Source organism: Vanessa cardui, chromosome 19 (assembly GCF_905220365.1).
Source record: "Vanessa cardui chromosome 19, ilVanCard2.1, whole genome shotgun sequence".
Classification (NCBI taxonomy): Eukaryota; Metazoa; Arthropoda; class Insecta; order Lepidoptera; family Nymphalidae; genus Vanessa; species Vanessa cardui.
Genome location: NC_061141.1, coordinates 47,803 through 72,323, shown reverse-complemented (window position 1 = coordinate 72,323; position 24,521 = coordinate 47,803). Strand labels below are relative to the sequence as shown.

At 45.2% G+C, this 24,521-nt stretch overlaps 3 protein-coding genes across 5 annotated transcripts in view; 2 read left to right on the top strand and 1 right to left on the bottom strand.

Annotated features, from left to right (window-relative positions):
- The window catches only part of LOC124537929 (rho GTPase-activating protein Graf-like), a 28,910-nt gene extending 20,246 nt beyond the window's left edge, over positions 1-8,664 (top strand). For 2 of the 3 annotated variants that reach the window (XM_047114889.1, XM_047114891.1), the window contains exons 14-17: positions 7,143-7,185; positions 7,314-7,401; positions 8,025-8,121; positions 8,243-8,664. In XM_047114889.1, the coding sequence (XP_046970845.1) occupies positions 7,143-7,185; positions 7,314-7,401; positions 8,025-8,121; positions 8,243-8,414 (400 nt within the window). In that variant the 3' untranslated portion in view covers positions 8,415-8,664. The remainder of the gene's footprint in view (positions 1-7,142; positions 7,186-7,313; positions 7,402-8,024; positions 8,122-8,242) is intronic. The other variant, XM_047114890.1, reaches the window with a different exon arrangement.
- Positions 8,665-16,649, bottom strand: LOC124537928 (hamartin). The gene is made up of 3 exons (XM_047114888.1): positions 16,387-16,649; positions 13,779-15,378; positions 8,665-10,813 (listed from the first exon to the last, which is right to left on the bottom strand). The coding sequence occupies exons 2-3, from the start codon at positions 15,366-15,368 to the stop codon at positions 9,764-9,766; spliced, it is 2,640 nt and encodes an 879-aa protein (XP_046970844.1). The 5' UTR covers positions 15,369-15,378; positions 16,387-16,649; the 3' UTR covers positions 8,665-9,763.
- Positions 16,650-16,930: 281 nt separating this feature from the next.
- LOC124537987 (apoptosis-inducing factor 1, mitochondrial-like) lies at positions 16,931-20,636 on the top strand. Its single transcript, XM_047114988.1, has 9 exons — positions 16,931-17,211; positions 17,639-17,676; positions 18,107-18,298; positions 18,586-18,643; positions 18,719-19,384; positions 19,462-19,593; positions 19,666-20,051; positions 20,123-20,395; positions 20,488-20,636. Exons 1-9 carry the CDS (start codon positions 17,139-17,141, stop codon positions 20,557-20,559), a joined length of 1,890 nt encoding a protein of 629 aa, XP_046970944.1. The 5' UTR covers positions 16,931-17,138; the 3' UTR covers positions 20,560-20,636.
- The last annotated feature ends 3,885 nt before the right edge of the window (positions 20,637-24,521 follow it).

Genomic DNA, 24,521 nt, shown 5'->3' with positions numbered 1-24,521 from the left:
ACTGTGACCCGAATGGGAGCAGGATTGCATACGATTGACAAGTGAAGTCGATAAAAATTTACACCATGGAAAACAGCTTTTCATGGAATTTAGATAGGTCTGAATTATTGAGCATATTTACACGCATCATGCAACCGAATTTGATGCAAATTGGTATGAAACAAACTTGAACTCTAAGGAAGGACATGGCTACTTTTTTGCCGCATGAGTCGCGTGACAACCAAGTCGCTAAAACGCGAGCTAGGCCGCGTCCGACAACTAGTGTCATAAAAACCAATTAATATATATAATAACAATGGTTTTGTTTTTGTTTGTAATGCATTTTAATTTAAAGTTACAATGGACACAACCGCACCTCTAGAGGACTGTCTGTCGTGTTGTGACTCCCGGACGAACACAGATAAAATTAACTATCTAAATAATAATAATATATGGTCAATCGGTCATCTTTTTTGCGGTTTGTAGTGAACAAATGCAAATTTAAGTAATTATAAAAATAAAATTTCAGCATGACATTCCCTACCTTAATGACCATAATGCGAAGCTATAATTAAAAAACATAAGAAACTAGTGGCCGCACTCCGAGTGACGCCTTTACCACGGGAAAACCTCTGCTGGCTGATTCTTGAATGATTCTTTCAATGGAACCCTCTTGACGCGAGTCCGATTTGCACTTGGCCGCTTTTTAGTTCCGTAGTTTACTAGGGACCCTTATAGTTTCGTCATGTCTGTCCGTCTGTCTGTCCTGGCTCGTTCTCCGCTGTTTTTGCACAGATTGCCACGAAAATTGGTGAAGAGATGTATACTGATAATCCAAAATTGGTGGTTCCCATACAGCGAAAAGTTAATTCGAAAAAAAAATTCGACTTACCCCATCGTGTGGGGTATACCTCCAAGTAAGTACTTTCAACGAAAACTATAGCGGACTATGTATCATACATAGCTATTTTTATACAACTCGACCAACTTATGACGTGCAGTTGCCCTGACTAAATGGTAATGTATGGAAATAACTACCTACAAACTGTGAAAATAAGTAGGAATGTTACATACATATGTTATATACAAAAGTGGGCCAGGGTAGAAATAGAGATTGCTAAATTTCCATCTTATGGCTACGGAAACCTTTCATGTGCGTGTTCGACACGCTCTTGGCCGTTTTTTTATTATATAAAACTAGCAATATAATTATTTTGCAAATTTACACTCAAGAGTAAATAGTTTAATTAAGATTATTTATTTCGTAATGTAGGTATATTATATGAATAATTTAATTAATGATACTGACAATTCAAGGGCAACTTACTCGAGAATTCTTAAGGTGAGTGGTAACATTTACAAAGGGTCGACCAGCAGCGGTCAGGACTCGCCGCAGGGAAGGTGGTAAGAGAAGGATTGACAACACTTACAGCTTAGCTGCCACGAAGTTGAATGGCTTGTTGGAATGGCTTGTGCACGACCCTTGGTATTGTTCGTCCTTATTGCTCGCCTCGTACGAAGCATTTAAGGGTGCCCTACGATGTAAAAGCTTCGCCATGATAAAAACAAGGTAACGTGCGAAAAAAATCCTAATTGAGTAGCTTGTTATAGTCGGTGCATGTTAGCGCCTTCTACTGCGAATGGCCTTTGAATTTACAAGTTTTTGTTATTAACTAGACGAGCCTGCCACTTCGTGCGCGTTTTCACTTTACAAAAAAAGTCATTGTTGTAGCCTAAGTAACTCCTTATCAGATTAGTTGTCTGCCAGTGAAAGTCCCGTTGCAGAAGTTAACTGAAACAAACAGACAGACAGAAAACAAAAATTGCAAAAGATGTTATTTTGGTACAAGTACTGTGTGCATATTCATAAATATTCATTTAGTAAAAAGTCGTTATTTTAATATTGCAAACAGACACTGCAATCTCATTATAAATATCCATAAATCAACTTTTGTATAAGTGTACCTACTGATTGTAATTTAAAAATATAGAAAATAAATTTATAGAAAGACTAGCTGTTGCCCGCTTCTTTGCTCGCGTGAAATATGGTTATAAATAACTGAACAGACTAATTTAAAACATTGCGTTAATTTAAGACCTCATTGTAAAACAAAACTGGTAGTTCAGTCAAGTCCATGCAGTCCATTTTAAAGGTTTGACCTTGTGCTTTGTTAATTGACTTGGAGCGCAAACTGTTCTCTATTGAACTTAAAGTATATATTACACTATTTCTCATCTAACTTATTCTTGTCCAATATTCCAAAAATAATGTTTTATGCTTCTTTCATAATAAATAACGGACTTTCATACAAACTTTTAAACTCATTTTACCCTCTAGGAATAGAATTTCCATAAATGCTTAAATGTATATCTACTTATTTCTCTTTTGTATTCTAAAAATAAAGTTTCATGGATCTAACTTCAGGCGGACTTCCAGACTCATATATATACGAAATGGCAACCCCTATTGCATCGTCATGTCATGTCTCTAACTTAAAAAAATTACGGACTACCATACAAACTTTCAAACCTTATTTAACCCCTTTATGGATAGAATATCCAAAAATGCTGAAATAGGTATCGACTTATTTTTAATTAGTACCCCAAAATAAAATTTCATGCTTCTAACTTTAAAAATGACGGGCATTTTATATGAAAACAAACGTTCATCCCCTATTTCACCCCCTTGGAGGCAGAATTTCCAAAATTCCTTTCTTAGTGGGTGCCTACTCAATAAATCGATCCAACTCGCCAATTTTCAAGGCCCTAACTTCAATAGTTTACGCTCGGCGGTGATGAGTCAGTCAGCCTTGGACTTGATATTTTATATATATAGATATTAAAAATCCTGTAATGGATATTTCAAATGATATATTTTTGTTTTCATTCATTCATTTTTTATGATCTTAAAATTAATTTAAATAATGAATATTTCTGATAATCGTGTTAATAACATACGATGACCATTAATTAAGAAATGAATTTTAAATAATTCAACGTCGTTCTCTAAAATCATGAAGTTAACTTAATAATATTATGGTATCGGAATATATGTGAACGGGCAAGAGCTGATTACAAAGGCAGGCGGAACAGTGAGTCGCCACCCACGGGCAGCGGGCACCCGGTTACCGGATTTACTTATTCGTATGTGTTAAATAAAACAATACATGTGTCAATACACAAATGTGTATTACACATCGTTCCGCATCACAGGTTTAATAAACATCAGTTTAAATATTAGATATCGTTTCGCTACAGAACATTTAAAAAAATGCTATGCTAGCTTTGTATTTTGAACTGCCTATTATCACTTAACCTACTCCATCTCAAACAGTTTTCGGATCTGAGAGAATCAACCCAAGGTAATATTGCAAAGGAAGTACAAAACTTTATGAGGGACCTATACATAATTTGTTCTTGAATTAAAAAACAATCAAGTAACAAGTTCTCAAAATTCTGATTATTTTAACTTTACTTAGTCGAAATCTTTTAGTCGCAAAATGAAAATAAAACAAACCAGTTTAACTAATTAAAAAAACGAAAAACATTATTATAACACGAGGTGTGTTCGCCGCGCAAGTTAATATTATATTCGTCTTGCATAGATTGCAGCTACAGGTCAGGTCGTCGGAGCCCCGGCAGCGGCAGGTGCGGCGGACGCTCCGGCTTTTGAATTAAATATTCATTTAATATTGCGTTAATCGATCAGACCGCGTGTGTCGATAGCAGTAGCAAAGTCAATATTTGTCAAGCTCGTTGCACACTGCGTACTTACTGGGCGGTAGGGCTTCGTGCCACCCGGTCATTGCACATTCTAATATTAAGGATGAGTTAGCCAGTCAAACTCAAATTCCTTTATTCAATATAGAAGCATGACACTTACTTATTGATGGTCAAATTAAACACACACACCACCGGTTCGGAAAAAGAAACACCCTGACAACGAGTGTAACGAGAGAAAAAACATCTTAGCTCCCATGGCTGTACCTTAAAGTATCTTTGTGTGATTGTGTGACCACTTGCCATTAAGTTTGTTTACAACTATAAAGACGTATCACCTCGAATGCCATCCATATTATATATATTTTAAGTGTTTAGTGATAAGTCGGTGGTGTAACTTTTTACAATAAAGTAGCCCAATGGCGCGTTTGCCTAACAATAGAAAAAAAAACCATATGACACTGCAAAACACAGTGAAGTATTGCGGGGACTAGTGTATATCACAGAATTAAGGGCGATATTTTTTTCTATCACTTATTAGGATATGCCTAGCAGGCATTGTGATTTTTATTCTTAAGCAATGGATAGAATTTTTATTTCATATCGTAACGTATCTAAAGCAACTTATTAAGTCATCAAGTCGCAATTGAGAACATTGTTGACGCAAAAAATAAAGTTCCGAGATTAGAATTTTGGGATAACTTGCGGCGTTAGTCTTAAAAAGAAATAAATAATTTGATTAGGTATAGAGTTTTTATGTACAGTGTGTCAACCTCGTATTGTTCATTATATAAAAATCAGTCAATGAACTCCGTTGAAGTTTTTCAATTAGCAAACATTTTTATTCCAAAACATATATTTCGTTAAAATTATACTCAAACGAAGATTTAATTTGCACGAAGTTAAAGTGTACGTACAAGAGCAAAGCAGCAGCCGCACGTGTGTCGCAGTCGGGATACAATACAAATAACTCGGAGCCACGTGTCTCATCCGCTACCTCCGCTCCTCGCTCCGTCCTTATCCGTGCAGCTTTGTGTTTTTGTACCAATTACGACTGCCAGGGGTCCCCTAGGATTCGTGTGCGTTTCGCCGGTCGACGTCGCGTCACTGATTTAGCCATTTGTACTGCTATGCAATATCTGTGCAATACTTAAAATGATAGGCATTTCGGTTGAAAAAGTGTCAATAAAATTAAATAAACAATTCACGCTCCAATTTGGAGTCAGTTAGAAACCTAGTCCTGGGAATTCTACGATTACATGGACGTTATTCTTATTCCAAGTGAAAATTATAAACTCTAAATTATAAGGCACATTGTCATATCAGTTGAGTCGTGGTGCCGGCTTCGCGCACGCAGCGCTCGGCGCACGCAATCAGGTGTTCATAATGACGGACACATCTGCCTCGGCCTCCCCGAGCCTCCCCCGGCCGCCCCGGCCGCCCCCGCAACCTTCCATATTTGACGACTTTTATTTTGTGTATATAGAGCGATGTTGCTTTTTATGCCTTGTCAAATTTCGCGTCGACTTACTTACTTTTAAAATTAAAAGAGTATCGTTTTCTGTATATTATATACATACATTCACATTTTTGTATTTCAATTAAAGTTTACTCATTGAAATAATACTATGCGGCCTCTCGCGCCCGTTTGGTTGTTGTGCTTTGTGGTTGATGTTTACTATGACATTGGATATAAAAACGTAACTTGTTTTATTAATAAATATGCCTACCATTTGTCACGACCTGATTAGTATGATAGCGAAAACGATTCACAATAAGACGACAGAATAATTCACTTAAATATCATTCCGGTCGACCTCAAAGAGCGGTAACGGGTACCGGGCAGGTAATTTATGAGCGAACCGGAGATAACGGCCGGAGAGGCTGCGCGTGCGGCAGCTGCACTGCGCGCGAAAAAAACCTGAACGAGACAGCCTCGAGCGCTAAGATTAGCGCGACTATTGCCACGGGAGTTACTTTGTGCGTTTGTGTGGCGCAATCGTGATCTATTTTATAGGTAAATATATTGTTAACGATGCTCTAAATTATCTCTAGAACATTCGGCGGTTGAGTTTTTATTGTTTTATGGAATATATTAGCGTAAAGCAAGTGTAAATCTGAAGAGTATTGTAGTATCTGCCGCGCGACTGGTGCCCGAGTTGAGTCAGTGCGGTGAAGGCCGGAAGCCAGGTGGCGCTCACCTTGCGTTTTGCACGAAATCTTTTACCCTTAATTCGAACACCGCGATGATTTCCTTCCGTCGCTTATTAATAGTAATAATATAAGAGTCGATTTAAAGTTTGGTCTCAACGTATCTCGCGGCGGAGCGCCTAGTGCGGCGACTAGACCGGCGACCGCGCTGCGCGGCGCGGCAGCTGCGCGCGCGGAATGCGCACCTGTCGCGCATCTCGGCGCGCGCAGATGTTCGCCCCAACCTCTCGTCTCGCAGGGTCTTCAGCTTCGCCGTCCAACTCTATATTCATTGTTCGTAAGATCATAACGTCTATGTTTGCGATACTTGGAGCCTGGATGGTTACGAAACGTTGTAATAAAAACATAATAATAAATAAATAAGTACCATATAATAGTTATATCGAATGTTATTTTTTACTCTATATTCAAGAAAGATGTGTATGGGGATGAATTGTTGAGTGCAATTGCGTTTTTGTCATGTCTACGAAAAATAATTCGTTGGTCGAGAAAATTCCAAATGAATTCGCATCTAATTTAAATTAATCAGTATGAGTCAAAACTCTCATGTATGTAGAGGAGTAGGTGCTCTTTTGTGTTTCGGATATTACTATAAATTTAAGATATTTTTACATATACTTATAACAATATCATAATATACAAACGTCTGTCGCATTTATAGTAATTTTCGAACCAATGAAACTGCGACGAGATCAAAAGAACTATTGAACTCAGGTATCTTGAACTGTAAGAATATGAATGCATCTTTTGTGTTGCATATCTTGGGATAATAAAAGGGAACAGATTAAAAGCCTGCGCAGGCGCAACACCTGGCAGGTGGGCACGTGCGTCGTGCTCATATATACCCCCGTCGCCGAGCGCCCGGCTCAGTCGGTGTCACATCGTCGAAGCGACCAGTCCGCGCGTATCGCGGCGCACACGAGTGCGGTGTTATTGTGATTAAAGTGAATCCCAGTGAAGTTACACAAGATGATTATCTGCCTTTCTGGATTTGTGATCGCTGGGTTGGTAACCGTAGGCATTATTAAAATTTCCAACGGGTTATCATATATGCATATATTTTACGATTGTTTTTTATTAAATTTACAATAATTGTTAAAGTCGAAAGTTATTGGATTTGAAACTTATTTTAATTAATTAACTTTATTGTTAATATCTAATAAGTTTCTTTGATCCGTTTGAGTTTCGCTGCGTAATGTTTACAGTAACAAAATATATTTATTTGTTTACAGCACCTCTCCACCGACGATACCGCTCGCCTCCAGAAATGACATCGTAAGTTTTTACTATTTCAGTATTTTTTATCAATATTTGATTGTTGAGCGCTCGGTCTCGAACAGCGTGACGATTGTATGTATACTCGGAGCGAGTACTGACGAAGCGCGTTGCGCGTTGCGTTGCAGAGCGTGTCGCTGGCGGGCGCGCTGGCGGGCGGCAGCTACTCGCCGCACCACCACCAGCTGCTGCAGCACTTCACGCCGCCCGGCCCCAGTTAGTATTGACACATGTATTACACACTTACGCGACTCATACATTTATTATTCTGTCTAATGGCGCAATCGGTATTAGCCCACTAAATGGATCCGCTATTTTATGTGTATATGGGCTGTACATTTGGGTAGAGCTGAGATGGCCCAGTGTTTAGAACGCATGCATCCTAACCGATGATTTCGGGCTCAAACCCACGCAAGCACCACCAAAACATCGTGAGGAAACCTGCATGTGTCTAACTTCGTTGAAATGCTGCCACATGTGTATTTAATCGGAAGCAGGCTTAGCCCAGCAGTGGGAATTTTACAGGTTGTTGCTTTAATTTGGGTTTATTTATGAATTAGAAAGAATATTAAATGTAAAATTAGAAAAATTAAAACCTAATAGAAAATACCTAAATAGAAGTTTAACAAGCTAAAAACTATTTAAATAAAATGATTGAAAAGTTTTCTTTTAAAAGCATTGGGTTGTTAAAATTAATTTGTTGTAAACTAACTTTGTAGTAATCTTATTGTTGACTATCGAAAATCATTCACAATAATCCTTTCGAACGAATGCCACGATGAATCCTTTATTGCAATAATACATGATGTTTGCGAGAGCGCTAACGGGTGCCGTGCCAGCAGGAGCGGGGCGCTGCAGCAGCAGCTCGGAGTCCGTGTCCAGCCACAGCGCGTCCCCGCCGCCGCGCGCGCCGCTCGCCTTCCCGCCGCGCACCACGTGAGTGTCCGCCGGGTGTGTGTGTGTGTGTGTGCGCGTGCGTGCGTGCGTGCGTGCGCGTGCGTGCGCGCGCGTGCGTGCGCGTGCGAGAGGTCGGCGACTGACGGCGCGCTGTCCGCAGGCGGGTGCGCACGCTGTACGCGTGTCTGGGCGAGAGCGAGGGCGAGCTGTCGTTCGAGCCGAACCAGATCATCACCAACGTGTCGCCGTCGGCGGAGCCCGGCTGGCTGCGCGGCACGCTCAACGGCAAGAGCGGGCTCGTGCCGCAGAACTACGTCGAGCCGCTGCCCTAGGCCCCCGCCCCGGGCCCCGGGCCCCCGGCCCTCGCCGCACACCAAATATCATATCGTTGTAGTTTTACGTTGTTGATTCTTTTGTAACTATTTGTATATTTTGTACATTGTAAATACAGAGTTGTTGCTATTTTAACTATTTATACTATATATTATACTTACGTTGTGAATTTTGTACCAAATATACTTTAGTGTATGTGGATTTGTATCATAGAATATTATAATATAAAATATGACTAATGAAAACGCCTTTTCGTTAATTCACTTTATTTCGCCTTTACAGATCACAGTATATCATAGTCATAGTAGTATTCTTTCCTTTAAACACTGTACACTTTAAATAACGTTCATTAAGCGATCGGACTAGCCTAGGGCGCGGGCGCCGTTACATTGATCGGAAGCTTGTGAAATTATAACAGAACTAACTTACAATAGTTACCAACCTAATAAATATATGTCTATCCTTATTCAATACAAAACAGGTCCAGAACAGAATACATTGCATTACGCGAGAGGACTGCCTCCCCCCTCCACTTAGCGCTACTTACAACATGTCACGGCTCAAGCAGTATTTACAGCGGACGCCAAACTAGTTAATTATTATTATAATCCGACTATGTTACGTAACACTCGACTTAGCTTAACTAGCATTTGAAACGAGCAAACGGCCATTAGTCTACTCAACATATATACACGTGCGAACAAACGGCGACACCGCTCGCGAACTTGTACGAGTGGCTTGCTAGCGTGACGTCACGGCGGCGGCGGAGTTACGTCGGTGCCAGTCGTTATTTACAAAGATTATTCGTACGCCAACAGAACTATCTTTTACAATGTTTATCAATGTTCCCAGGCGAGTCAGTTCTGGTGTCAAAAGTAGTATATCCTTGATACAGTTAAACTATTACAAACGTGTCGACATCAGATTATTTCAATCAGGGGAGGTTTTTTAAATTATTAGGATATATAATAATAATAATAATATCAGACAGTTCGACGCGGAGCAGTCGAGTGATCGTTAAAATGATTCACACTTGGGAAGTCGATTGAAAATTAATCACGACGTCAGTGAAACGCGCAGACGTCGTGTCAGCAACACAAACGCCGGCCCGACACAAAACACAAAACCAACACTCGAGCGCGCGCGAGCCGGGAGAGTCCTTGTGCAGTTAATGTACGTCGACAGAGTGAGCGAAGTGACGCAGCGATCATATCATATAATATTTTTTCATGAAACACGACGTCTACCTCGGCGGCGCCTCGGGCGGAGCCGGAGTCGATTCGAGCTTACGAGACCTAGACTTTTACGGAACGCACGCGAGCGAAGCGTTCGGCCGCCGGACGCGCCATTAGCTGGACTCCGCCACGTCGGCGTCGTCGCGCTCCAGCAGCCGCCGCACGCGACTGCAGTCCGCCAGCGCCGGCCGCGCGCCGCGCCCGCCGCCCGCCGCCGCCGCGCCGCGCGCGCCCGCCGCGCCCGCCAGCCACTCCAGGCGCCGGCCCTCGCCCGCGCGCACCGTGCGCGCCAGCGCCGCGCACTTGTCCTGCAGCGCGCGCAGCCGCGCCGCGTGCTCCTCGCCCGCGTGCCGCGCCGCGCGCCGCAGCTCGCCCACGGCCGCGTCGCGCGCGCCCAGCGCCGCCTCCAGCTCGTGCGCGCGCGCCGTGGCCGCCTCCGCGCGCGCCGCCGCCGCCTCCGCCTCCGCCTCCGCGCGGGCCAGCGCCGCCCGCAGCGCGCGCTCCTCGGCCGCGGCGCGCTCGGCCTCCGCGCCGGCCGCCGCCCCGCTGGCCGCGCGCACGGCGCCGCTCAGCCGCGCCTCGCGCTCGGCCAGCACGAGCAACTCGCGCCGCAGTCGTCGCACGTGTTCGGAGCGCCGCTCGGCTGCCAGCGCGGCCCGCGCGAGCGCCTCGACGTGGCGCGCCGCCTCGAAGGACTCCCCTCGCGTACGGCGCAGCTCGGCGGCGTCGATGGCTCGCTGCGCCTCGCATTCGCGCAGCGCGGCCTCGGCGCGCAGCCTGGCGGCGCTCTCCTCCGCGAGCGCGGCCTCGAGGCGCAGCTCGCGCTCGCTGGCGGCGGCGGCGGGCGGCGCGGCGGGCGCGTCGCGGGCGCGTCTCGCGAGCAGCTCGTCGCGCTCGTGGTGCGCGGCGCGCAGGCGGTCCCGCAGCGCGGCGTTCTGCAGCTCGAGCGCGCGCGTCTCGCGGCAGCGGCCCAGCAGGCGGCGGTTGCGCTCGGCGTGCGCCTCGCGGCGCCAGCGCTCGTACATGAGCTGCGCGTGCACGAGCGCGAGCTGCTCGCCGAGCTCGGACGCGTCGGCGACGCCCTGTCCCGAGTACAGTTCGGAGAGATAGCTATCGAGGCGTTCGCAGGGGAGGGTCGGCTCGTCGATCTTCTCCTCCGCATTCTGGAACAATTATACACTTGAGAATAAATTTTATTTTTTATTTACCCCGAAGTAGTATGTGATGAAGTTATCCAAGTCTTCTAATCGCGACGGCCGCGGGCCTCACTGCTCCTGACAGAGATGATAAATGAAGATTGCACCGAAGTAGTCTAAACCTTATCTAAAGTGAATGCTCTACGTGAAGATGCTCTTAAGCTTGACTGGGCTGAAGTTGCAAGTTACGAATCCGTCAACGAACAGGCTACGATTTTTAATTCCTTTTTAACAAACTTGTATGATGTCCACGCACCAATTCGACCAGTACGTATAAAGCACCTTCCAGCGCCTTGGCTCACCCAAGAAATAAGGCAAATACAAGAAAAAAAAAATCGGGCCAAATTAAAATATAAATCAAATCCTACTGATTACTACCATTTAAAATATATAAAGGTGAGAAATCGATGCAACATGATGTGTAGAGACAATCAACGACGCCACATTCATAAATCTGTTTCCAAAGAGGAAGAACCAGCTAAAGTCTGGAAATTTCTCAAGTCTTTAGGAGTTGGAAAAGCTACTCAAAGTGTAAATTATTCCAATTTCAATTTAAATAAGTTTAATGAACATTTCTCTCGTTCCGAAACTTTCGATACTATTATTAAGTGTAACACTTTAAAAGAAGTTTCAGCTAAATCTACTCCCGACTTTCCTGCTTTTGTCTTTAATCAATTTACTGAGGGTGATGTTAAGAAGAACATCTTAGCAATTGATTCTGACGCCATTGGATCAGATTGTATTAGTCGTAAAATTATCATTCCTATCCTGGGTATTATTCCTCCAATTATCACTTCCATTTTTAACCTTTCCGTTAATACTGGTGAATATCCTGATTCCTGGAAGGACGCGCAAATTATACCACTTCCAAAAAAAGCAAATCCTTCTTTTTCTGACTACCGTCCCATTTCTATCCTTCCCTTTCTCTCGAAAGTCCTTGAACGTCTCATCCATACTCAATTAAATTATTTCCTTTCCAAAAATATCCTTCTGAATCCTTTACAATCTGGTTTCCGACCTGGTCACAGTACGACTACTGCTTTGATCAAGGTTTCTGATGATATTAGGCTAGGAATGGATAATCAACAAGTTACGGTGCTGACATTACTAGATTTTAGCAATGCCTTCAACGCCGTGGACTTTGATATCCTTCTTGCTATTCTCGGTTCTCTTAACATATCTCCACAAGTAATTGATTGGTTTCATTCTTACCTGCGTGGGCGTCGGCAGCGTGTAGGAGTTAACGGTTATTTCTCCAACTGGTCTCCTATTACTGCTGGCGTGCCGCAGGGTAGCGTGTTATCTCCTCTCTTGTTTTCAATATTTATTAGTTCTATCTCCTCCCATATTATATCTCTCTACCACTTGTATGTAGACGATCTCCAAATATACTCACTGAGTAAAGTTACCGATTTAGCTAAAACTATTCACTCAGTAAATGAAAATTTAGATAAAATTGCTAAATGGTCAAAATCTCTTGGATTGAAGGTAAACCCTACAAAAAGTCAAGTTGTTGTCATCGGAAGTTCCAAATTAATATCACGCATTTCTTTTTCGAACTTACCTACTGTGCGCTTGGATGGTGTTGATTTACCGTTTAGTACCGAATGCAAAAATTTAGGGGTTATTTTTGATCAACATTTATCGTGGCAACCACAGGTGAGTAACATAAGCAGAAAAATGTTTTCAGCGGTAGGGTCGCTCCGAAGGTTGCGTAACTTTCTACCTATTCCCACCAAAATTTCGCTTGCACAGAGCCTCCTATTACCAATTCTCGATTATGCTGACACATGCTTTGTTGACTTAAAAGAGGAGCAACTTAACAAGCTTGAGCGCCTCCAAAATCTTTGCATTCGTTTCATATTTGGTCTCCGTAAATATGATCACATCTCCGACTTTCGCAAAAAGCTCAACTGGCTCCCGATTCGTTATCGCAGGAATACTCATATACTCCATCTACTTTACTCAATACTCTTTCATCCTTCAAGGTTCAAGTCACAATCGTTCTCTTCGTTCAGAAGATAATTTACTTTCAAAGATCCCTCCTCATTCCACCTCATTCTATACAAACTCCTTTACTGTTCAGGCTATTCGTCTGTGGAACTCTCTTCCTGTTGAAGTATGACGTGCACAATCACTTGCTTCATTTAAAAATTCCTTGAGACAATACTATCTTGCACTTTAATTGCTGTACTTAATAGAATTACTTATTTATTTTATTGTTTTTTTTTTTCCGCGAGACATTAATTTGATTTTTGTACATTATAATTTGAATTTAATTAGATAGATATATATATGTATGCATTTTAGATATCAGGTACTGTACATTATTTTATATATATATTTAATATATTAATATTACACTGTATTTATTTATTATGTTTATATCTGCTCTGTACACCCCTACCTCTTTCTATATCTGTTTTCCTCTACCTTAAGGTTGCCTGGAAGAAATCGCTGTGTTAGCGATAAGGCCGCCTCTTGTACATCTTTCATCTAACCGTGTATATGTGATTTATTTACTGGTGTACAATAAAGAGTATTTTGATTTGATTTGATTAAAGTGATACCTAGAAATATTGTAGGTACTGTATTACGTTGAGAAAATATATGTTGTTATTTGTATCACAAACCATACGCACAAAGAACCGAAAAGCAATCAAAATGTAATATATTGGTTGAACACGAATACTTTATGGAAGCTCGTTAAATTGAAGCGCTCACGCTCTATACCATGAAAAGCCTCACATTAATTCAAATATATGCCACCTTACTTATTCTTCTGTGCATCGAATGGTATATATTATAGTCTATTCCAATGGGAAGAGGAGAAGAGGTATTTAGGAGGATATTTAATTAACCGAACATTGAACACTTAAATAACGGACGGTCTGTACGACGTGGATATCTAAATACACGGGCACGTACTGACCTGTTTGCGCTCATCGGCGGGGAGGCTGCGGTAGAAATCGGCAATGAGGAACTCGTAGGGCGCGGGCCACACGTCGAGCGTCTGCACGCACGCGTCGGCCGAGCGCGCCCCGCGCACGCGCGCCTCGCACGACGCCGAGCGCCGCGCCGGCGCCGCCGCCCCCGCGCGCCGCCCGCCGCGCTCCGCCGCGCGCGGGTCGCGCGCCACGGGCGTGCGCGCCTCGGCGCCCGACCACGAGCGCTCCGTGCGCGCGCGCTCCGTCAGCTCCAGTACTTCGCGGTCTTCGACGTTGAGTGGCTCGTTGTCCGTGGCCGGCGCCGCCCGGCTCGGCTCCGGGCGCGCCACGGCGCCGGCCGGCGGCGGGCCCCCACCGAACGGCACCGGTGACTCTGCCGCGCGCCTCTCCAGAGCGACGCGGGCCAGGCGCCCCGCGTACCCCTCGCCGGGGCCGCCGCCCGCGGGCGGGGACGTCTCCTTGCGCAGCGGCGAGGGCGGTTGAGAGCGCCGTCCGATGGCGCGAACGGCGGCGGATTCCGTCGGAAATCGGAACTGGGCTCGGGTCTCCTTGGCCGGTGTGTTCTCCGGGGTCGCTTCGACGGCGGCCTCGGGCGGTTCGGCGGCGTCGACGTCGGCGGGGAGGGGCGTGTTGGGTGCGGAGTCTGCGCCGCAGCGGTCGCCGAGAGCGAACCAGGGCTCCGCGCCCGGCCTGAGGGCGGAGGCGGCGCGAGTCGCGTGCGCACCGCAGCCGGGCGCCGGGGAGGGCGGGGCGACGGGGCCGGGAACGGCGATCGCCGAGTGCGCTCGCTCGTCGGCTCGGTCTCGGACGCGCATCGAGAGGCGTCGGCTCTCGGCGAGCACGTCGTGTATCTCGAGATGCGCCCAGCGCGCCGCGTCCGCCTCACGCTGCCGGGAGCCCGTCACGAGCGCGGGGTGGAGACGCACCGACCGCAGCAGAGGGGCCACGCCCCGTTCCCAGATGTCACGTTTGCTTCCCGTGGCGCATTCGCTTCGAAGAGTTTCCAGCAGGGTACATGGGTGCGTGGCGTACAGGGCGTGAAAAAGGGCGAGCTGCGCCAGTTGCAAGTGATCTCGGGTCGGCGGCGGCGGCGGTGGGTCGAGCGCGGAGGGCCGCAGGAGCGCGTCCGCGAGGTCCGGCCAATGCGGCGCGGCGAGAGTGGGCACGGCGGGCAGCAGCGCGGCGAGCGTGAGCAGCACGTGCAGCAGCGGCAGCGGGTCGCGCTCGTGGCGCGCCGCGCGCAGCAAGTCGCGCGCGAGCGAGTGCGGCAGGCGGTGCAGCCACAGCGGGCGGCGCGCCACCAGCGGCGCGAGCGCGGCGAGGGCGTGCAGGCGCGCGGGCCGCTCGCCGCGCAGCTGCTCCAGCAGCGCGTCCAGCAGGTGCTGCACGTGTGCGTCGGGCGCGCGCGCCAGCAGCTCGAGGGCGCGGGTGGAGCCGGTGCGCGCGTGGTACAGCAGCAGCGCGCGCGTGAGCCACGGCTCGCGGACACTGTTGTATAGGGCGGCGAAGTTGTCGACGGTGTCGCGTGCTTCTAGCAACGCAAACACTTCACCCGTCTCGCACGCAGCCAACATCTCCGACCACCTGAAATGTAGTATATGTTAATGCATATTCCAACACCTGCCGCGCAATAAAAAAAATGACAATAATAATTGATTTATTTTTCCTGACTGACCTATATATTGCACACATGAGTAATTTTACAGATGTTATACCTTTACAGTATATAACCAGAGCTTATTGACAATACTCAAAGACACTATTAAAGTTACTTTTCCAAAGATGTTATGTTGATATGATTAGGTAAAAAATAGCTACTTTTGTCTTAATAGAATGAAGAAACATAATATGTTCAATTTGACTTGCTAAGAAAAAACTCACTTTATTTACTAGAGCATGTCTGAAGTCAGTGCAAAAATAATATAGTGTTTAAAATGTACAATAAAAGTAACCATTCTAGAAATTATATTATATAGTTCCCATTGAATGATAATTTTTAGAAACTAAGTGGAATGTTACATTATGTACTCCTTTTAAATATTATTAAATTAAGACATGTCAGGTGTAACCAGCAACTGCTAAAACTAACTGAATTGAGTGTAATCATTTCGATGATCGTAATAATCTCTATTTCTAGCTTCCATTTAAGGAAAGATTTAGACCAATTCATGTAGAAAAAGACAAAATAAAACATAAGAACACAAATCTGTATCAAAATTATGGGAGACATTGATAAATCTGATATGATTTCAGACAAATTCACTATATTCTTAAACCAGTACTTTGGCCAGAGATAGGTGTGTTGCCTCTCCTGAATGTTAATTTTGTGGGAGTGTATGTAGCACTGCTTCACAAACTACTTTAAAGTGTTAACAAGTAAACAGCTACTTTTTTTTCCCTTATATTAGAATCCATCAAAGCTGAATCCCATTGCAGTAGCTCAGACTATATTCTCTACGATTTCTAAGATGTGTTTGCTTTATTAATTAACTATAAAACAAATAGATCGGTCCTACACTGAATAATATTAATAACAAATACACCATACGTTCACTGTTGTGACTTGTGATGCAATAAATAGTAAATACTCACCAATTAGCAGTACGGAGAGAAGTTCCTTCGTTTATCGCAGCTGGAGGAATTTTGATAAAGGCTTTGTCACTCGGAAAAAAGATGTCTATAACTACCGAGTAGTTATTCTTAATTTTTTCTAAGCTATATTTGTACAACTACAATAAATATGATATTTATCTACACAACGAAAAAGACCGACACATTTGACATTGACATAATTTAGAATACGAATTTCTATAGCTATTTTTGACAGTAAGTATTCCGATAACCTACAGCTGTATTGGACAAAAGGATTGCCAGGTAAGAAATGAAACTCAATTCAATATTTAATATATTTTATTGTTATACTTTAAAAATATATTTTTTTAATTTTTTTTTGTTTTATGAATATATTGGCATTAATAAATAAAATAAAAATATATTCTGTCATGAAATTCATTAAATGAATGTCCGTCTTTTAATGAATTATTAAAAAAAAATGTCTTCTTCATATTATTTTGTAAAACGGCCTTTATTCAGAGTTCAGACTGAAATTAAGGCATTACATACTTTTATATTTTTAACGTTAATAATAATAAATGTCAAACATACCGACAATGAATATATTCTGTGCTAGGCTGAAATGAAAATCCTAACCTACATTTTCTTCTGTATTTTGAATTGTAGTTAAGTGTATTATGAAATTTATAGAAATGAACTTAATAATTAGATAAAGTTACTTAAAAACACAAGGATATTTACTATTGTGACTTTATTAAAAGACAATTACCATGCTCAGAGCATTGGCAAGCATTTATATCGAGGGCCAGGGAGTATCTCGAAGAGATGTTTTTAAAGTATTCCGTGAGTGAGCAATTAAAATAATATTGGTTGTACTCTTAATATAATGAAAATAAAATTAGCTTATGTAGCAGTATGTTAAAACGTACATAGAGGTTCTTATGGAATCACTTTAGGTTTTCAGTAAAGGAAGTATTATATTTGAAAAGTTCAATATTTGATAACACTTATTAAAGAAAACTTTCTGCTTAATAGTTTGACAAAAACATTACATACTTCGTAAAAACTTTTCTAAAAATTACATTATGAGAATGTTTGCTGTTATAATTTCTGATAAAATTATAAAATACTGCATTAGATGGATAAAACCAGACAATGAGTAACTGCACTTAAAAAGAGTAGCATGTATTTATTGTATAGATAAACTAGTACATTGCAAGTTGTCAAGATGATTCTAGATGTTTTTTAAAACCAACTTTATTTTGTTAAGGTATTTGTGCTCATTCCAGTGCAGCCAGTGAGGAACAGGTGAGATCTATTCCAAGTTTTTTGAGAACTTACACAAGATACTAATAAATTAGTTTAGTTGCAATTATTAGTACAATGTTGCTAAAATTATATAGTAATTCATATAAGAATATGTATATACTAAACTATTATTTTTCTACAAGCGAACAAGAAAGTTGAGGAAATATCGAACGGTAAAACTATTTAGTATATTTCACCACATTTTGAAATACTTAACTATGTAGCTTATAAAAAACTTAATATATATTGAAGTATTGGCTGTTCATATATTGTAGTTAATGTTTGATATGATCAACACTTGTTTTAATAATAAATTACATTATTTTTTTATTTTATTAAAAAAATTCTGTTTACCTTCCAAATATTGCATAAATAGTTATGAGCTATCCATGCTACTACTAATTATAATATATAGTATTTATTTCTGTAGACAGTGTTAAGTTCTGCTGGAGCAAAGACGACAAAAGCAGAAAGATCAAGCCATGCAACATCTAACACAGGTGAGGGCGAGTCCCCCCACGCCCCGCACCCGCCGCGCCCGCCTCCCCCGCCGCCCCCGCGGACCCCGCGCGCTTGGTCGGCTCTCGCTGCACTCACTGCTCTAACGGCATCATTGGGTGGTGTAAGTTACTTTACATGCTTTATAATTAATAGACACCTGATTATATGAAACAAATGTAAGATAACCGTTATATGTAACATCTAATTATGCATGAAGATTTAGTAAATCGTTAAAGAATATATTTTTGATATTACATAGACATGTACAAGATTATGTAGAAATCTGGAGTTTGTTATGGTTGCCCTTAAGGCAGGCTGGATAATTAAGGAACTTCAAAAAAAGGAGTGTTCTCAATTCGACCGGTATATTTTTTTAAATTTCTGTCTAATTGTTAAAGTTATTAACAGGTATACTGGTACCGCAAAATGAGCGAGGACGTCGAGGAGAAGAAGACAACGATACCGAGTATGTATTGCCATCGTCGGGTACATTAGTGTGGTCGATGGTTTGCAACGTTTCATCGTACGTATAATGTTTTAGGTGATAAGAAAAACGCGGAGGAGACAGTTGAAATCGCGATTCCGGCCAGCGGAGAGGCTCTGCCGGCTCACGTTCAGTACCTGCTCGTGGGCGGCGGCACGGCCTCGTTCGCGGCCATGCGCGCCATCCGCAGCGCGCGCCCCGACGCGCAGGTGCTCATCGTGGCCGCCGAGACCGCGCTGCCCTACATGCGGCCCCCGCTCAGCAAGGAGCTGTGGCGCGAGCCCGAGCTCGCCGCGCGCGCCGCCAGCCCCGACGCGCTCACCTTCCGCCAGTGGAACGGCCGCCGCCGCAGCGTCACGTACGAGCCGAACGCCTTCTACACCCCGGCGGACAGGCTGCGAGAGGGCGGCGCGGGCGCGGGCGTGGCGCGCGGCTGGCGGGCGACGCGCCTCGACCCGGCGCGCCACTCGGCCGAGCTGGTGGCGGCCGGCGGCGCCACGCACACCGTCACGTACGACAAGTGCCTCATCGCCACGGGGGTGCGCGCGCGCCGCGTGGCGGGGCTGCGCGCGGCGGCGGCGGCGGGGCGCTCGCTGGCGCTGCGCGGCGTGCGCGACGTGGCGCGCCTGGCGGCCGCGCTGGACGAGCCCGCCGTGCGCAGCGTGGCCGTCGTCGGCGGCGGCTTCCTCGCCTCGGAGCTCGCCGTCGCGCTGGCCGACCGACGTCAGTGCCCTGACTCTCGTCACGTCGAGTGTTCGGCAACGGCGACGATATTTTCTCTCATTGCTTTTTATTTGCAGTGCGCGAGGACGGCAAGAGAGTCATTCAAGTGTTCCGCGAGAGCGCTCCCTTGGCGGGTGTGCTCCCGCGCTATCTGGCAGAGGATGTCGCGGTTCGCCTCACCGCGGCCGGCGTCGAGCTGCTACCCGAAGGTCAGTGGGGTCGGCGGCGCCCACAGCTCCGTTGGGGCCGTATACACTGATGCGCTCCTGCTCCATCCTCAGCGGAGGTGACGGACTCGTCGGTGCGGGACGGGCGCGTGACCGTGCAGCTGTCGTCGGGCGAGCGGCTGCAGGCCGACCTGGTGGTGGAGTGCGTCGGCAGCGAGCCCGAGGCGGAGCTGGCGCGCGCGTCCGGCCTCGAGCTGCACCCCGAGCTGGGCGGCGTGCTGGTGAACGCGGAGCTGCAGGCGCGCTCCGACGTGTTCGCGGCGGGCGACGTGGCGTGCTTCTACGACGAGGCGCTGGGCCGGCGCCGCGTGGAGCACCACGACCACGCCGTGGTGTCGGGCCGCCTGGCCGGCGAGAACATGGCCGCGCTGGCGCCGCCCCGCCACTACCAGCACCAGAGCATGTTCTGGAGCGACCTCGGCCCGCGACTCGGCTACGAGGTGCACTCGAGACCGATCACGTTCGCTGGTCGCCTACAGTACCCCGAGTAACTTCTCCCTTTGCGCTTCAGGCTATCGGTATCGTAGACGCTCGGCTGCCGACAGTCGGAGTGTTCTCGGCGGACGCCGTGGGTGACGAGGCGGCGGAGACGAAAGCGGTCACCGAGGCCGGCGCGACCGAGGTGGCGCCAGAGCTGGCGCGGGAGGCGGCGGGCGGCGGCGGCGGCGGCGGCGGCGGCGCCCCGCGGCGCTACGATCGCGGCGTGGTGTTCTACGTGCGCGAGCGGCGCGTGGTGGGCGTGCTGCTGTGGAACCTGTTCAACCGCATGCACGTGGCCAGACAGGTGTGGGGCGGGGGGTGCGGGGCGTGAGGGCGCGCGGGGCGCGGGGGACGCGGGTTGCGGTTCCGTCGCTACAATGTGTCGTTGTGTCGCAGGTGCTGTCGCAGGGCGAGTTCGACGATCTCTTCGAGGTGGCCAAGCTGTTTTCACCGCACGAGGAAGATTAATATCGCTGAGCATTTACTGTACTGTATAAATTATTTAGAAATAAAGATGTATTAAACTAAACTATGACGTTTATAAATATTGTGTTTAATAATTTTTTATGTATTTTACTGACTGACTGATTCCTGAACACTGAGGTGCGATTAAAGCGTGACCGCGACTTTCAAAGCGACTTTCCTACTTTCGCGACAGTACTCAGTATTGTTGTGTTCCGATTTAAAGGGTGAGTGAGCTAGTGTAACTACAGGCACAAGGGACATAACATCTTAGTTCCCAAGGTTGGTGGCACATTGACGATGTAAGGAATAGTTAATATTTTTACAGCTTCATTGTCTATGGGTAATGGTGACCACTCAACATAGTAGGTAGCCCATATGGTCGTCCGGCAATCTATAGCATAAAAAAAATATTACTCAAATTATGTTGTAATTATGTTTCAAAACTGTTTTTTTTTTATCAGAAAATACGGAGTTTTTGTGCAATAATATTCCATAAAACTCCTGTGCAATGCTGCGAAAAAGTACCCAAGAAGCAACTAGTTAGCTTAGTCAATCACAATAGACGAGACATGCAGAGAAATGACCCTGATTAGTAGAGCTTCCAATCGAGCTAACTATACAGAAAAAATGCCCATAGAAGAAATAAAAATTTTAACAAAAAGAAAAACCCGACTTCACACAAAACACTATTTTATAACAAATAAATATGCACTAAAAAATACTAAAAATAATTGCGTATTCAACATATTTTTTAGAGTCCTCCTAAGTAAAATGAAATGAAAAATATTAGACTACTTAAAAGTCGATTTACGATTATATAACGTAGTTATAATTATTGCTATATTTGGAGTTGGTGTCAGCCAAGAAATCCTAAAGTATATCTATCAAAAAACAATACGAGAATACTTTAAGAAATATGTTTGTTACAAATTACCGTTTATATTGGGTCAATCAAGGGGCTCGTATCGCATCTTTCTTTTGATTGTTGAGGCGCGTGCCTGTGGCACGTGGCACTTAAATAAATTGTGCATTAAATATAAATCAATATGGCCCTTTACAGCATGTAATTTAAATGAATAGTGTCGAAGATATTACAGTTTTAAAACGCAGGGACAAAGCGGTTTGTATTTCCTAATGAGTGAAAACTGTGTATATTGTTGCAACTGTCTATTTGTTATCACTAAATAGTTTAAAACAAAATTGATTATCGCTGACTGTCTGTTCATGTCTTAAATCTTTAAAACTATGCAACGGATTTTGATGAAGTATTTTTTAATAGATAGAGTGATTTAAAGACATTGATTTTGTATACATAATACGTGGACAAAATAGAAGATAAATACTGATAATTTTAGAGGTTTCTAATGTGATTTTGTACATTTTACATACAGTTATTTTTTAATTTTAAGTGAAGATTAACACCTAATTAACTGATAAGTTTGCAATGTGATAACGTTAATAAACAAATTCTGTAGTATATTTAGTATCAGTATTGCACCCGTGCGAAGGCGGGGCGGGTCGCTAGTAACATATATAAAAAAGTTTACCAGTTGAAAATTTGTGCTTTTGAATTTTTTTTATAATGGATTATTCAAGTACTATGAGGTCTCTATAGATATAATCAGCGGGAAAGGATAATCGAAAAAAAGAAACATTTGAAATAAAATTTTGGTTTATTTAATCATTTGACATCATCACGGGTCTTCCAGCCTGGCCATAGGCTAGGCTTGGGTACGGGCCTCGAGGTTACCCTCCTTACCCGGGCTTGTCCTCCTCGGTAGCCTCGGCTACCGCGTCATTTATTCTTGACCCAATGGGTCTGGGTGCGTGGACCCAGTGGTGTCTTCATCTTAGTATTGGCAGTCTTTTCTAATGGTTGTCTCATCCTTGGGGTGTCATGTCCGGTGGTTTGTCGTCCTATCCTAGCTCCAGATCGTCTGCGTCGATGTCTGCGTCGGGGCAGGTGGTCGGCCGCAGCAGGAGCTCACGAGGTTGAGGACGCCCTTCAGGTGGTCTGGCATGTAACGGTGCGATACCGTAGAGGTGCCCGCTCAAACTCTTGTCCGCACGAGCGAACATGGTGCGCGCGAGGTGTCGGACGAACTCCTCCACGGTGGGCGTCCTGGTGTCTTTATGTATGACGTCATTTCTGACGTACCTTGGAGCTCCTACTATGAGACGCAGACATCGATTCTGCTGGTTTTGTATCCTCTTCCTCTGGCTTACCGAACATAAGGCAAACCAGGCCGGAGCCGCATACGTCATGGCGCGAGCGGACGTAGGCTCTGTAGACACTCAACTTGGTCTTCAGCTGCAACCGGGATGTGAATAGGGTGTACAGCATCGACCGAGCCGCCGCGGCACGACTCACCACCCTATCAACGGTGGGAACCATGCGCAACGATCGATCGATGTGACACCCCAAGTAGCAGGTTGAGGTTTGCCACTCCACGTCCTGGCCTCGTAGGGTGAGCTGACGTAGCGGCTTCTTGGCTCCGATCAGCAGAGCGGCCGTCTTACCGACGTTGACGGCCATCCTCCACTTGTCGAGCCATTCCGGAAGAAGATCCAGCAAGCGCTGCATCTTGTGCGCGGCGACGATCTGGTGATAGGACGACGAGAAGAACGCACTGTCGTCCCTATAAAGGGCCAACAGTACGTCCTCTTCACCCTCACGCAGATGGTCGCGGAGGGTGGGAATGTCGTCCGTGTACACCGCGTATAGGCGCGGTGACAAACACCTACCTTGGGGTACTCCGGCTCGTATGGGGCGCGGTTGGGAATCCACGCCTTCCACCGAGACATAAAAGCTTCGGCCTTCTAGGAATGACGCTACTACTCGCACCATCGCGAGAGGCGCCGTGGTGTTCAAGAGCTTAGCCAGGAGTCCAGCATGCCACACACGGTCGAAGGCCTTTTCCATATCCAGAAAGACCCCGACCGTGGGATGCCCTTTGTTCTTCTCACTGGCTAAGTGGCTGAGAACTCTCGTCAGCTGGAGCGTCGTCGAATGGTTGCTGCGGAACCCAAACTGCTCTTCGTAATTTGAATCATTTGACATCACTGTTTGTATAATTGTTACACTGTTTGTCGCTAGATGGCGTTGTGCGTCATTTAGATCGCGCTATGGTTTGATTGGTTTGACTAGTAGATATTAACTTTGATTTATTTTACAATTATTCCCTATCCGATCCGTAGGCGTCCTAAGCACGTCCTACACGATCCCGTCGACAGACTCACTGCCGACAACATTACCCAGATAGGTACAGACAACACACACCGACCCCGCCGGCGGGGTCGAGGTCCCTATTTACCGACACGTCGGCGCCTAGGCGTACGACGTTGAATGCACACGTCATTCCTCCCTGGAGTCGACGACGGCGTCCTAAGCCGAGGTCCGGCCTCATAGGAGGCACCCTTAGGATGCGCGTATTCTGGGCCCTTCAGTGGGCTCTCATCACTAGGCCTGAGCATATAGCTCGCCTACCCCACCCGGTGACGCTGTAGAGGCCAATAGGGCCAACAGCAATACACATTTCGAAAAAAAAAAAAAATTACAATTATTCATTTATACTATTCTCCGATAGATGGTATTGCGAGTGAGTTAAATCACGCTATTGTCTTGTTCTTATGTAAAATATAATATAGTAATTTCGGAAGTATTTAGTTAGTTACACTTTACACTAATAGATGGCGCTGAGTGTATACTGAATCACGCTATTGTTTTGATATTGTAAAATTACGAATATTAATATTATTTGTTTGTTCGTCGATAGTTAGCGCCGTAGAAAAGTTAAACCGCGTTATGGGCTTTTCTACTTTTATAAGTAGAAATTTTGATTTATGTTTTGAATTTTTGTACTCGATGTGTAACCGTAATCGATTGATAACCGTAATCAAATAGGCTGAAAAAATTTGACTGGTTATTGCAATCCATTTTATATTATTCAGTAGAGGTTAAGGGA

Coding starts and splice junctions, on each gene's coding strand:
- LOC124537987 (XM_047114988.1), top strand. CDS start 17,139: ATGCTCAGAGCATTGGCAAGCATTTATATCGAGGGCCAGGGAGTATCT. Junction 18,299..18,585: donor TAACGGCATCATTGGGTGGT/GTAAGTTACTTT, acceptor AGTTATTAACAG/GTATACTGGTACCGCAAAAT. Junction 20,396..20,487: donor GCATGCACGTGGCCAGACAG/GTGTGGGGCGGG, acceptor GTTGTGTCGCAG/GTGCTGTCGCAGGGCGAGTT.
- LOC124537928 (XM_047114888.1), bottom strand. CDS start 15,368: ATGTTGGCTGCGTGCGAGACGGGTGAAGTGTTTGCGTTGCTAGAAGCA. Junction 10,814..13,778: donor CCGCCGATGAGCGCAAACAG/GTCAGTACGTGC, acceptor TAATTGTTCCAG/AATGCGGAGGAGAAGATCGA.